The sequence below is a fragment of the Hyalella azteca genome, unplaced genomic scaffold (genome assembly GCF_000764305.2).
Source record: "Hyalella azteca isolate HAZT.00-mixed unplaced genomic scaffold, Hazt_2.0.2 contig12615, whole genome shotgun sequence".
In the NCBI taxonomy this organism is placed as follows: Eukaryota; Metazoa; Arthropoda; class Malacostraca; order Amphipoda; family Hyalellidae; genus Hyalella; species Hyalella azteca.
Genome location: NW_025942568.1, coordinates 59,283 through 74,749, shown reverse-complemented (window position 1 = coordinate 74,749; position 15,467 = coordinate 59,283). Strand labels below are relative to the sequence as shown.

Sequence of the window (15,467 nt, the reverse complement as noted above, 5' to 3'; positions counted from 1 at the left end):
CCATATTTTTCCGACCGTAATGTGACAGTAAAGATTTAAAGATAGTATTTGATAGTGATTTATGTCTAGGAGAATTGAATTGATGGAAATAAATTTCTAGTTATATTTCGGAAATGATTTTATGCATGACCGCTAATATTTTTGACATTGGCCTTGGAGGTTTCGATTCACAACACCCGTAAACCAACCAGTCTTGCCATTAACCATTAAAGCCATTAGTCTTGCACACCCGGTGAAGATAGTGATGGTAGAGAGTTCTGAACTATAATGAATTACTTGATAACACATGCACGTATTATGTGTCAACCTCCATATTAGCTTCATTGTCTACTAATGCTCAGATATCTCAACAAATTATTGTGTCCGTGCTTATAGTGATTCTCCGTTTCCTCTATTTTCTTTATTGCAAACTTTACTAGTGATAAACACGTGGCTAATTGTTCGATTACGTCCACGTAAGTACTTAACTCACGAGGTCGTACAATGTTGAAACCAATCCTTCTATTCATATTCTGACAATAAAACATCTACATGCCATTAAAACAAGATAAAATGTGTTTATTTATGTCACTGAAAAACTATTTTTTATTAACTTCAGTAGGCGAATGCTAACGCTTGCAGAGCTAGACGGTGCACTAGAAGAATTCAACGAATTAGGCAACATTCACTGTAAGAAAATATTAAGCTTTGAAAAGGATTATATTGTTGGCCCGCTCTATTCGTGTTTCGATAAGTTTTTCGCGTTTCATAGTTACAAAATCACTAAATTATTATTCCTGATCACATGTTACATTTTTGTACACTCTCATTCCCGTTCATGCTCTGAACAAACGAGGTCTTCGTTTACTGTAGTTGGTCCAGGTTATCAATTTTCACGCGAAGCCAGGGGCCAATGGCTAGTTAAATATTATGAACTATATCCGTAGATTTCGTTCGAATGCATGTATGTGCCGCAGATGTGTTATATGAATGCACACTTTGAATGGCCATGACTTTGCAATTTGTCGTTTTGTGTGGCAAGATCCAGGAATGTGTCTTGTAGTTCTGTACTGTATGATAGCGATAAACATGCTTCCTTATTAGAGTTAGTAAGTTCAACATCTTCTAATATAGAGAGTACATTTATTTTGCTTGCTTCCTTGCGGTTGTTGCCTTGCGCTGGTGTCACAATTCATCATGTGTCGCGTGTTAATCACTATTTGAGTGAGTGACGTCACGCGTGACGCTTGTCTCTGATATATTTGACCGACTTAAGTTGGTCTCTTTAGAAGAGCATGCCAGCACTTCGCTATAGTCAATTGTGAGTATTGATATGAAATATTATGTTGGGCCAGAGTAAGTCCTATTGAATATTTCATAATTGGAATTATTACCTAGTCTTACCGGCATAATGTTTTTATGCTTACCCGTATTCGTACAAACTTTCGGAAGCGTTTGTGTTACCTGAAGGGATCGCGCACCCAAAGCGCACGCATCACGATAAGTCTTGACCGAAAGCTCGTTTTATCAGCCTTTTGTTACAGTGACAACTAACATGCTTGTGTTGGCAGCATTCATTTATTGAGAATTACTTTCAATTACACATAATTATTTTCTGATTATTAATGAAAAATTATTGAAGACGTTGTGACGTAAGGTCTCAATTTGTTCCATGACTACTACAGCAAACGATCGATGTAGTGATGCCGATATATGATCCAACAAGTTAAAAAATGTTGGCTTGTACCTTTTTGTGCAAAAGAATAAATAGCGAAATATCGTAGATGTAAAAGAACGGAGTAATTTTCCTGCAATGCCGCGCTTTAGATTAATAGGTTTATATTTTTGCTCTGTGGAAAAGTTACGAAAAAATGTAGCCTTTTCTGACTTATGTCAGAGATTTTGTAAATAAACTTATATTGCGATGAGATAATAAAAAAAGACGAAACAAATGATGCCTCAAGAACGCTCTTCAAAAGCGCGATTTGTTATTGATCTTTCGTAATGGGAACTCTTGAAAGTAAAGGCTTGCCTTAAAATAAATTACGAACTCGCTTGGCCAACATAGTTTCAGTACCTGGACATGAATCACTATCACTCCATGATGTCTGGTCAGTACTCGTGCGTTTTTATTAGCTTAGTATCATTATATGTGTTGATAGGCAAGTAGTGAAAAACTATTACAGACCGAAGGCCTTGAATATTCGGCTAACTGTTGGCCACAGAATTGATTAGGTTCTCTCTCGGCCGAGAGAGGCTGAAGGGTGTATCTTTATTAGGTATTTCTCTGTAGTCAGAAGTAATGTACAAATAACGCTGACACTGCACGACGCAATAAATAAATAGGTTTAAAATTTTGAATGGGAATAGTGAGAAAAATGAAATAAAAATTGAGAGAGGTTTCGTATGACAGTTACTGGAAGATTTGTGTTGTTACAACCAAATTAAAAACACTATCGTTCAGAATAATAAATTTCCGTTACAGGCGCAGTTGTTTTGAATTTATAATTTTAAAGAAAGGACTAGACAATTTTTTAATGAAAAAGGGTATAATTCCGAGGCATTGGATGTCAGTGCGAACGCGACGGATGAGACTTGGCACCACAACAAAGCTCGTGGGGAATTGTTTCTCCTCAGCGACTGGTCCATAAGTCTGTGCTCGCTGTCATATTATGTCCACCACGTCGTAAACTTGCTAGGGTCACTTCACACAACCACGTTCCGCTCAACAAAACGGGATTTTCCCTAGAATGTCCTTTATATTTTAATAATATTTCTAAAATTTACCTATAAGTATAATCTAAACGGTAAATTTAAAATGTCCTTTAAGTAAAATTTAAAAGGAAGAAAGTTACGCCTATGCGCGTCGAGTAACCTGTACATATCTGTTGAAGTCAGCTTTACCATAAAGCGATGTATGCGTAACAACATTTCGCATCTCGGTTGCTACATTGACGGTACCTACCATGAGAGTTTCACGAACCGATTGCTTAAGGTGCGACCACATCGTAATTTCATAATGATAGCGTGCAGTTACTATGCGAATCGTAACTTCACGGTAATTTATATCAATGTTTTTAGATATCTTATAAAATTTAAATTACATTGAAATGACTCATTACTACAGACTGCACGGAAAATGCATCACTACGAATGAAGTTAGTTTGACGAGTAATAACTAAACCTACTTGTACAATGAACATTTTAATTTTTCGTGGACTAAATACATTATTATATTTTATGCTACTCGCGCTCTAATTTATGGATTTGCTTCGAAACAAATCGTGACGCATTCATTACATCAATTTAAACATCCATTCTAAAATAATTTATTTAATTTCCTAGTTGAGAACAAATTGGGATTGGTGCCTTACACATGCACACAGGAGGCCACGAATAATTCAAAGAGTAAAAAGTAAGACAAGAAGACAACTACTCGTGGTCGCGGCCTTGGCTATAACAGACGAGCCGTAAAAAAACTTCTGTCAAACAGAATTGCTTCGCCCTGCGCCTGTCAAGTGTGTGCCCCCTTCCCCTGCCAGCAATACTCGACTGTCCAAATGTTTTTGCTGCCTTAATGATGATTCACGTCATCTAAGATGATGTCTGGGGTTCATATAATTTTCTCATTTCAGTTTGTTGTAAAATCAAATGCGTTATTGCTGAATTCATACTACAATGAAGAAGTTAATCAATTTGTAATAAAAATATATGACTAATTCGTTGCCATTTTTCAGAGCTTAATCAGCAATCATAAAAATAGTCGACATTATTAGCCGAAGCGTAGTAAGCTGCAATTGCGCTTAGCATTATTTTTGTTTTACCATTCAGATAAACACTCCTATCAAATTCAACAGGTAAACACTTCTCTTCCGATGAAAGTCAACGGTAAACGTGGAGCATTCGCTTTCACGAGCATATTAATAAATACCCGAGTTTCTCTTAAAGCAGGAACGAAATATGAACAAAATCATCGAAATTCAATTCCTCAGCATGAATCATCACCTCCTAACATGTTTAAATGGGATAAATTTATTAATATAGTTGCCTAAAAAAGACTTGACTCTGAAAGCCTAAACCTACATAACAAATTACATTCCATGTAATTACAAATGCAATAGTTTCTAACTTTTGAAAACGGAACAGAGACATATTGTGATTCGACTAAACTCATGACCGAGACACGCAGTGGTCGAAGGAAAATGCATGGGAGCAAATAGTGGCACCAGTCATATTTCCGTACTTACCGTTCTTTACATTCCCTTATTTACCAAAGCGACAGATATTTCTGCGGTAAATTGTGCTATGACTTTGAAGTAAAGCCAATGTATAATTCACCAGTTTATATTTTATTTCTGCGGTAAATTGTGCTATGACTTTGAAGGAAAGCCAATGTATAATTCACCAGTTTATATTTACATCAATACACACAGGACAGATTACAGTGACCAGATTCGTCCAATTTCATGCTCGAGGAAAACCTTTTTTTTCTTTATCAAGACTTGTTCGTCACGAAATCAGAATTGAATTCAAATACGAAAACTTTTTCACAAATATTAAATCACCCTATACGGAATTATAATTAATAGTATGTTACTTTAAATATCATTCAAATACGTACGTATCGCTTTTGTACGATTAACTAACAAAAAGAAAATAATAATGTTCGTACAAACTTGTCAGGAAGGGAATAAACTTAGATGTTAGAAATAAATTCACCACGGTAATGAGCACAATTATCTTAATCAATACATTTTAAAATATTTACACATAAAATAATTAAACAATTTTGTAACCGAAAATTGTAGATTATATTTAGCGAATAAAACGCCTTTCAAAGTCGACAGTAATTGACTACGATAGAATCCAACTTGAAACAAACATTATTTGTTACTACACACCGTCCCGTGCTCTAGTATATACCTAGTCTCAAGATACCTCTGACAACGATGGAAGTCTCCCCAATGATTTTTCAGAACAATTAGACGATTTGCTAGCAACAATACTCTGAACAGAAGAAAATTTATTCGTATAACATTTTCCTAAACTCATTCGAGTAGGTAATGAAAAATTAACAATCGTCAACAGGTGAGAAATTCGACTAGTCAAGTCTTCTTCATTCACTTGGGCCTCTGTAGAGAATCATTCCATTATCATTAACACTTCAGGTAAATTTCGATACTCATGAGCTGTGAACATTTGACCATCCATCTTCTACACTCTCTAATTAACGCTTTTATCACTGAAATGACTTGAAGCGACAAGTAAATATTCTTGACATTAATTTTCTAATATCCAAAATCAATAGCTTTTCAGAACAAAGGCAACAACGTACGTACTCGTTGAATTAACTTTGGCGCATGTACATTCCAGGTTAGTACAAAGTTGCTGAAATTTGACTGAATTCATAAGCTGCATTTATGGAAGCAACACACTTTCCTCTTTCAACACATTAGAGTGATAGCCTCAAGACAACGTTAGTATAACAATCTAATTATTGAGACTCACCCGAAATCCTTAATCTTACTTAAAAATACAATATTAGGTTCAATGCTAAACAGCCATGTGAAGGCACGGTGCGTCCGGGAGCAGCCGCTAGCAGCACCTGCACAGTACGGTTTAGTTAGCCTGCGTTTTTCGTCATATCAGCTACTCTATTGTTAGAACTTACTTTTATTAAATGAACATGCTCATCATGAATTCATTGTGCTTTTTCTGCCTTATGTATACCATCAATGGACGAGCGCGTTCATCATAGTCGTGGAAAAATGTGCTGGACATACGAAAACATCAGTAAATTGAACGCCGTGAAACAAACACTAAATATTATTGCTTATCCTTTCCTTTTTCCTTTCTTTTTTGATTGGGTTTTGTTATTCATTTTCAACACTAGACTGTACTCAATTTTGGGGAGACTGTCATAGGATACAATTTTGCCCAATGTATTAAATCCAACCTTTCTAAGTGTTGCACCGCTCAGAATGTTCGTCCCAAGCCGCCACCTGCAAATTGAATGAAAAACGTTAACGGATATTATTGGCATCTCCACTTGGGCTTTTATTTTAATCCAGAAGCTAAGAAACTGTACAGAACCGATATTACAGGGTCCGCCATATTTATGGCAACTGATGTTTTGCTATATAAAATAAATTGGTTTCTATGAGACTTTTCTTTTATAATGAAGCTTAATATCATCTATTAATTCATCTACCTATTTTATATTGCAGAAGTCTAAGATGTCTAAATTTACTATTACTTATGGGAGCAGATAGAAATGTAATTGCAAGGGCGAAAGTAATTCATTGCAAAAAAGCTCTATTTCGTCGTGAAACTGTGTAGAAGATGGTAAAAAATTCAAGGAAACTGGTGAAACATGCAATCGACCTGATCAAGGAAGGAAGTGACACTTCCTGATCAAGGAAGTGTCCGAACAAAACAATTGGTCAAAAACACGAGGGAGAAGTTGAGGAGAAACCGTCGTCGCTCAGCTGCAAAATTGGCTGCAGAAGCAGGAGTCAGTCAGACATCAATGAGTAGTCCTCAAAGATGACCTCAACACCTCCCCTTACAAGATGCAAACAAGGTATGAGCGAACAGACCGTCATGAACGAATGAGGCTCGAAAGATGCCAGCACATACTGGATCTCATTAAGGAAGGCACGCTACCCAACTTGGTGTTCAGTGACGAGAAAAATTTGACATTGAATTAAGCGTTATCCGTCAAAATGACAGAATTTGGAGTCGGGATGGATATGTGGCAACCAGAACAGCAACACGTCGTCAAAATCCCATGTTCGTGATGGTTTGGGCCGCGGTAACCGCCACTGGGCGGTCCCCACTCGTTTTTGTCCCCTCAGGAGTGAAATTGAATAGTCAGCGATACATTTCGGACATTTTGGAAGCTGTGTTGTTACTTTGGGCCCGTAAAGACTTCAACGGCTCACCATGGAGTTTTCAACAAGACTCTGCCCATCACATGGCTGGCTCAAACATGACCCAAAACTGGATTCAGGGTCACATCCCAGCGTTCATTAGCAAAAATAAATGGCCCTCAAGAAGCCCTGATTTGAATCCTTTCGACTTTTCTGTGTGGGCTATTTTAGAGAGTAGGGTCTGCAGAACACCTCATAATTCTTTGGATTGTTTGAGGTCTAAATTGACACGAGAATGGGACTTGATCCCTCAAGAAATGCTGCGTGTCTCCTGTGAAGCTTTCCCGAGTAGATTGGAGGCCGTCATTAATAATAAGGGTGGTCATATTGAATGAATATGTCTGAAAATTGTTTAGGTAATTATTGGCTACTAGCTCATCCAATAAAAAAACAACGCACCTGTTATTTTCATTGAGAAATAACAAAAAACATGCGTTGCCATAAATATGGCGGACCCTGTATTGGTAGACATGAGTACGTATACCAAATACGAGTTATCAGCGATGTAACTCCAACTACCCTTCTAGATCAGTTACTTCCAAGTCATCTTAACATGGGAGCATCCTCAAATATTGCTAAAGAATGATTAATGAACATTTCGCAATGCTAAGATCACGATAACATTTATGGTAAATTCCATTTCAATGGAACCAGAAGATGAGACCTAGGGGACCTTCACACAAAAAAAAAACATTTTGTAACTAACCTGACACTCGCGTGAACAATACCACTGGTTACCACACCCGGCACACACAAACTGGGCTCGCTCTTTATGGCATCCTTGACATTTGGGATTCGGGGTGTTAGGGTCCACCAATCCACCTTCGGTCTTCTTGTTCCGGTTCTCTCCAGACTGCACAACAAATCGCGTAATTTATACCGTTTGTACAAGCAGTAGCGAATGTGTTACGTATACCAGAGATGAAATTCACGTTTGGGACCATAGATTGTACAAACTGTATCAAATATGATAAAGTAAACGAGGAGGAAACTCACGATTGGGACCATAGATAGTAAATATTCATTGATGTAAATAGACAAGTTTTACAGATATTTGTACGCTTTAGCTGCGTTTCGGTTTAAAGGCTTTACACTTACTAAATGGCACGTACCACAATCGCGTTTTATATCAAGATCCGTACATAAACCTACATAATTTTATTCACCTGATGCGCAGACAGAGCATTAGCAGCAGCTGCAGCAGCGGCGGCGGCAGCAGCCTTCTCTCTGACGGTGGTCGTGGTGCCACCAGAAAGCAAAGCTGATAGCGTCAGGTACTGTGAGTTGCTCACACCACCGCCTCCGATCTGTTTACACTGTAGCCTTAAGATGTGTTTCTTGCGTACAATAAGCAAATAAAGTTCGTTAATACAGTGAATGTTTGCTTCTAAAGTATACGCCGCAATATGTTTGGGTTTTTCTGCTTCTTAATTACAAGCTTTCAGTTGAGATTCTAAAAACGTTTACGTATGTAGCGCTTAGAATGCTGGAGTTTCGGTGAGATCAAAATCATTTTTCAAATAACATTTTAATGACGTGTTTACAAGAGATAACTCTAATTCAGGTGCCACATCATGACATTAATATTGAATAACATGCGCAGTTTACAATCACGTGAATACAGTCACTTCTTCGCTTGATTTTATATGTGGAAGCATGCAATACTCGATAATGAGTGAGACGAATGCTCCTGACTTGTTTGATTAGGCGATTTGCTCTGCCAATAGGGTGCGCTCAGATCAGCTGAATTAGTCTATACAGCAGAACAAACCTGTTGCTGTTGTTGATGTTCAAGCAGAGCATTTTGTTTGGTGTTGCTGCGACTCTCCATCAGCAACTGAAAAAATGTAGCTTCAATAAATGATAAATTTTTCATGGAAAAACGATTTAGCAAGAATTTTCTTGAAAACACGATTCTTTCTATCAACAAGGATGTTTCCAGCTCATAAAAACAGGCACAAAAGTAGGTATTGGCATCTCAAAGTAAAAGGACATAGAAGGCTTGAAATGTAACAATAACTACGATAAACTCGGGAGTGTGGGCTGTTCGTTGGTTGCCCGCGCCAGTGAATATATGCGAGAAATCTGGCCATGACATGAACGCAGAAAAATACATTCCACCTAATAATTCCTATGTCTAAGCAAAGAAAATGTCTAATCATATTGTCTCATTTGGCGTAAGTTCTTCTTTAAAAAATAATTTTAAATTAAAACGATGAAAAAAATTCACTTTAGCTAAAGCTGAAGTTCCTTCAAGCATGGACGAGTGGCTGTGTTTGTTGGATGTAGGAGTGACAGAAAGGCCCCCGCTGAGCGAGGAGGAATGGTTACTCCCCACGCCGTACGACTGCCCCGATGTGTTCCCACTCCCAGTATCGCTAACAGGGATGATTGATATCTGCGCAATAAAACTCATTAGTATTTATAAAATACATATATTTATACCCAAGTGATTTTATAAATTAACGAAATAACTTCGAATTAGACGTCTTTATGTGTCGAAAATACAATTATAGAAATTCAGCGAAGTAGAGCCAAAATATTTGAAAACTCTGCATGAATAGGCTTCATTCAATAATAGATTTCAGAACAACTGAATTTATATCGTTTGTAATTTCGTGTGTTGATCCAAATTACTTAATTCCGTGTATTGATCCAAAGAATGACAGCACACGGCTCCAACAACAGTGCCTCTACCTGTGGTGATCCTGGTCCGTTCTTCTCGGCGTTTTGCTGCTGCGTTAGTTGGGCGAACTGCAGCAGCACGTCGTTGTAGCTGACGGTGGGATCACTGAGTGTCAGGGACGACGACCTGTCGTTGCCGTCGCCACGAATGCCACGCTTGCTTCCTCCGTTGTCATACTTATGTCGCCATGCGCCGCGCTTCGCTCCTCTGCAAATAAGGTAAAGGAGTCGTCGTAAACGTGTTTAAACAAATTTAACAGCACAAATATAAGATATAACTGTAGGAATGATCAGCAAAAATAGCCTAATAGAATTCCGGTACAAAATAACGACGTGCGACGGTTGGCTACAGCATATCTTGTAGCATCTATTCAGCTGAACACATTTACGTCGTTAACGTGTGTTTAATTCATGATACGAATTAAACGCCTTATCATGCGCCTCTCCACACAATAGAAGATTATCGACACAATAATGTTTATGATCTCCACAGACAATAGTTACCTAACGGGTGGAGTCGCGGGATTATCCTTGCGGTGCGCGTCGATGAGTTGCTGCACTGAAATAGTGGGACCTTGAGGACCGTAACCCGTGGCCTGCAGACTTCCCGAGTTGCCCAACATTCCTGAGTTACCAGACATGTCACGACCACCGGGGGCCAGGAGGGAGCCGTTGGGTCCAGCACTGAGCATGCTCGCTAAGGTCTGCGGGGCAGGATTTTGACCCGCCAGTGAAGACAATATTCCTGATCCATTACTGCCAGCCACGTGATGAGGCTTAGGTAGAATGGGTTTAGTAGCACCCGCTGCATTCAGAAGTTGTCGGGTCAGTTTATTTCTGAGATTTTCGGGCAGGTTGGCGTTAGAGAATCGATTTGTGGAGTGTGAGTTTGTTAAAGAGCTGGAGAGAGAAGAGGCAATATCTGGATGCATACTAACAGTCGGAGATGACGTCCGCGTGTGAATGTCAATGATGCTTACACTAGGCGAAGAAGTATTGCTACGAGAGCTGCCTTGCTGATCGTTGCCAGAATGTGAATTATTCTGGAAAATAATTTGCCAAATTAGAAACGGAAGTATGAATTGTAAAACAATGATTCTAAACAATCGACATGTCATGAAAATCGGTCTGTAGTGCATTTTTAGCCACCTCAACTTAGTTAACCCTAATTACATCATACAACTTACATTAGGCCGAATTGAGTTCGACAAAAGTCGGCTCATCATAGCAATAGGATTTGTCGAGTCATATGAATTTGTGTGCGATGTCAACGAAGAAGCACCACTGGTAAGGGCAGCCAAGAGGCCGCTCGGTGAGGCGTCTTTGTTGATTTTGTGTCCACCTGGAGAAAACGTGGAAGGCAAATCGCCCGTGCCTCCCTGAAAACGCAGAACCTCACTTTTGCGCCGTAGTCGGGCGGCTAGTTCCTCCTTTTCTTTGAGGCTTCTTAGTAAACCATTCCATTCCTCCTCCTTTATCCGCACCTGCTTCTCCAAAACCTGAAAAATATTTAACCTTATCTATGTATACATGTCTAAGTTAGTGTGTTTGTTTGCACCGTTGGCGCGCATCCAGGATATCATGTCAAATATGACTCAGAACCTGAAAAATTATTTTTTGTGAGAGAAAAGGCATTGCAAAACTTAGGAAAATGATTGAAATAAGCAAATTTTTCTAAACCGATTTTTTTAATCAGGCCAAAGGCGAGTTTGGTGTCACACCGGTATGTAAAATTTGCTATGCACGGATGCTTCTTGAATCAGCACACATTGTTTTTATTATTGATAGCGGGATTCGGGATAAAGGTATTCTAAATTGTAAGAATTATCGACCCTGGGCAACGCCGGGCTAACCTGCTAGAATGGTACCGTAATGCTAGAATAATAAAAAAATGTATCTCACACTCGCAAATTTTTCCCAGTGACGAATTTTAGCCATGAATATAATGTCAAACGGAACTAATAACTCACCTCAATCTCTTTGTTGACCTGTGCTAGTAGCAAGTCGACTTGAACGCTGCTGTTCGATGCCGAATTCTGTGAAATTTTATTCTCCTTCCGATCGTCGCAAGTCAAATTGATAACCTCAGCAGAAACTTCTTTAAGCCGGGCTTTCTTTTTAGGATGTTGATCGTCTTCGGTTTCTTCGTTTGAAGTGTCCGATGAACGTTTAACTGCTTCTGAAAGAAAAAGCTTAATATAACCATGCTTCACAATTCATTAAATAGTAAAATGGCATGAGGTCAGGTGTTAATTTAGTTGTCTCAATATAAGAGACTAATCCACTCAAACAATGGATGTCGTGGCACGAAATCGACACATAATTCTTATGCATTCTCCCATCTTACTTTATAATGCGTGGGTATAGAACTCATGAGTCCTAGTGTGACAGTGGAGCTGGAAAATAAGTTCTTTCCGATGTCATACGTACATAATAAAATGAAATATACCTTAGCCCAACTTGCTGTTGAGCTGTTTGGGGACGGCTGGATAGCATGCAAACTTGAATAGGTAAAATTTTTCATTCTAAATTGAAACCAACTTACCATACATGCCAACTTTCTTCTTGTCGTCGTCCTCATCAGGCTTGCGCTCTGAACTCCCTTCGTGTATGACGAGCTTGTCTTCATCTTCACTGAAGTCTTTGTCTTCACTATCTTCCTTACAAAGCGTGTCTGGAGAGACCGGTACGTGGTTCGCTGCCTCGGCCTCAGCACTCTGTTCATCAGCTGATAATCCGACAACATCAATGTAGCTCGCGCGTCTAGAAGATAAGCCGCTCTTGGGCTCATCTTTGGGAACATCTGATGGAGTAGCTGGGGAAGTATTTATCACAGGGTCTTTCGCATCGTCAGCGACATCGTCGACAACGATGTTTTCTGGGCCGTTTTGTACGGAGGTATTTTTGTAGGGTGGTATCGCACTGTCAACATTAGATACTAATCTCGCTTGAGGTATTTTCAAGAAAACATTTGGAGAATCTTCATTTAAAGTATTTTTATCTTCTACATTATTCTCCGATAAATTATTCAGGTTTTCAACATCGCCCGTCTCATCTGGCACCGCAATTTCTAAATTTTCGGACTCAGATTCAGATTCACTGGCATTTTTTCCGGGCACTTCTTCGAGATTTTGCTCGACTGTCTCTGCGTGCTGAATATTCTGTTCCTCGTTATCATGGCTACTGGCGTTGCCGCTGCCGCTCGAGCCTTCGTCACCCAACGCGGACAGCGCTTGAGGCGGAACGTTTTCATCTCCTTCCTGTGTTTGGTTGCGTTCATTCTCGACGTTCTGGATAACAACTGAGTCAACTTTCGGCTCGTCTGTGGAGTTTGTGTCTCTTGAGTCCATGTTACGAAGAACACACTCATCAGGCACCATACTGAAGAACACGCATCAACCTGCAAGATAAATAAAAATTAGATCGACGCACCAAAAAGAGGCCACAAGGCGGATGACTTATGCTGGAAAAATTTAGAATAGACATAAAATTCCGTGATAATTTTGTAGAAAACAATACTTTACGAAATATCTGGCATAATAAAATAACAAACGCATTAGGTGAAGAGATAAAAGCAGAAGCTGTCTTGCTACGGACTTGTATATGCCTACAGTATATAAAAGTCCTTGTATATGCCGAAAGTTGACTCAGTATAGTTCCAGAATTTTATATATAGTAATGAAATGAATGCTTAACAGCATACGACCTAAAGATTTATCCACATCATGACTAAGCAAATGAACTCGGTATTTTCCAAAGTGAAAACTACTGCGAAAAATTAGCAGCATTTGTTTTAGCGAATTAATCCAAGACAAAATTGAATCTATTACCTCAGTGGTAAACGAGCTAGATAAATCATAATTTTATACTTAGCGATAGAGCTAATACAAGTTTACTAGCATACATTTGAATTAAAAAACGCGCCAAGGAGAGGAACAAATTTGCAACGGTACCCAAAACGCGAGTCCATTTTCCAACAACCTTCGACACGGGGCCAGCGAACGACTGCACGTCCTCAACACAGCAGATGCACACTAAAATTTGAACAAAAAGTTAACAAAAAACTCGCCAGGAGTGAGGGAATGAAGCCATTTACGCAGCAGCTACGTCAACGGCGCGAGGCTGCGCAGCATCATTGGTAATGCCGTGAAGGTAAAATAAATATGTAGCGACTGATCTCAAGGTAACTATGAAGAGGTGCGAATTGAACCAACACAACGTCGGACAGAGACGCATGCAAAACACTGCCTACCCTCAAGTAGTCATTAAATTACGCATATTTAAACAAGTTACAATACGAAGCTTATTGTTCTGGGATGAGCTTGTTACATTCCATTTATTGTGCACACCGTCGCACAGGCAAAACGTAACGAGAGTGCGTGCAGAACACAATGTACCCTATATTGTTCATAAAAATAAAAAATAATCAAATATAGTAAAAATTACTCACAGTTTTAATTCAATATTCACGAGAACGAACTGAGTAAACTCTTAAACCGCCTGCAGCTGATGTTTTAGAATAAGGTACGTGGGTATGAAAGGGTTATATACACTGAAAATTTACGATTTCAATTACCAAAGTAATCAAAATCCTATCTTTATTCGTCAAAATTTGTGGGTGTGAAATTTTGCGCCTTAAATGTATAGCGGCTGTTCGTGATACTTATCATCGCGTATGGATATTAGGATATTACCTGCACCGGAAATTATATTCATAGTGGGGGATAGTGAGGCATTGCAAAACGTTGCGGGGCGAGTTGAAAAAAAAATATAATTCAGTACTCACTGCAGTGAGTGACAGAGAGCGCATTTTCTCGTCGACAAAAACTTAAGGTCACGGACAGACGGACGGACATGGCGAGCACAATAGTGCATTTTTTCCATAAATGAGAAAATGCGCTAAAAAGGATTATAAATTGCTACATATAAACGTAATTCAGAAGTCAATGGAAGTTCGATGCTCTATGTACATGTTAGTTTTTAACAGATGTTTCTTAATTTAATATACATTAGTTTCGTTTTCATTAATGAGATTTGAGGTGGTAATGGGATTTATGAAGCTGCAGGAATGATAAATCCCGAGCAACGCCGGTCAAACCTGCCCAGTAAAAATTCACAGACGCGGCAGCTTCTGATTTGGATTACCAGAAGCTGACGCGACTCTTTATTTTGTTAGGGTGCTAGAAGACCATAAATGAAAAAAAAAACATTATTCCGGATTACAATTAGTGAAAGAATTTCTCACAACCGCACCCTGAAGATACACAACAATGATACTAGTAGAGGCGCGCCGGATCCTGGTGTTCAGTTATGCATGCATGACTGGACTGCAGACTTCAGTGTATCAGTGATACCGTGGACCCGAGCATCAGGTGGGTTTCCGGTCAATGCTTGACCTTGAGCAGACCTTCACTCGATCAACGGACTCGGATTCCAACACCAGCGCATTGCGTCTGTGTTAAAAAAGTGCTTATTTTCGCGATCTACGAGCGAGGAGTTGAAATTTTGAAGATTTTGCGAATATAAAGCAAGGAATATGATAAATTATATCTGCCTATAAATGCCTCTTGTCGGACGGGAAGAAACAGAATATTGGCTAACATAATGAAGGCCACACGAGATAATATCTTTATAGTTTGAATGAAGTTGGTGAGTGTGGCGAGTCAATATAATAACAACGCTATAATTCAAAAGGGTGTAAAAATCTGAACACATGATTTGAAGCACTTTATCAGAAAGACCATGAAGACGAGGAAGTTCAGTTAGACCACCTGCAGGCATGCAGCCAATAGTTAAGTTGCTGAGGATTGTCTAATGATGAGGTTAGACATAACAAAAAATTTTGTTAGGCAAATAGGGCTCAATATGCTA

General features: G+C 39.0%; 1 protein-coding gene across 5 annotated transcripts in view; it reads right to left on the bottom strand.

Annotated features, from left to right (window-relative positions):
- Positions 1–4,374: 4,374 nt before the first annotated feature.
- Positions 4,375–15,467, bottom strand: part of LOC108679063 — a 46,472-nt gene continuing 35,379 nt past the window's right edge. For 4 of the 5 annotated variants that reach the window (XM_018167578.2, XM_047883325.1, XM_018167580.2 and 1 more), the window contains 11 exons: positions 12,142–12,996; positions 11,567–11,775; positions 10,784–11,095; positions 10,101–10,639; positions 9,609–9,804; positions 9,142–9,309; positions 8,683–8,748; positions 8,078–8,218; positions 7,618–7,764; positions 5,936–5,981; positions 4,375–5,584 (listed from right to left, as the gene is read on the bottom strand). In XM_018167578.2, the coding sequence (XP_018023067.1) occupies positions 5,940–5,981; positions 7,618–7,764; positions 8,078–8,218; positions 8,683–8,748; positions 9,142–9,309; positions 9,609–9,804; positions 10,101–10,639; positions 10,784–11,095; positions 11,567–11,775; positions 12,142–12,976 (2,655 nt within the window). In that variant the 5' untranslated portion in view covers positions 12,977–12,996 and the 3' untranslated portion in view covers positions 4,375–5,584; positions 5,936–5,939. The remainder of the gene's footprint in view (positions 5,585–5,935; positions 5,982–7,617; positions 7,765–8,077; positions 8,219–8,682; positions 8,749–9,141; positions 9,310–9,608; positions 9,805–10,100; positions 10,640–10,783; positions 11,096–11,566; positions 11,776–12,141; positions 12,997–15,467) is intronic. The other variant, XM_018167583.2, reaches the window with a different exon arrangement.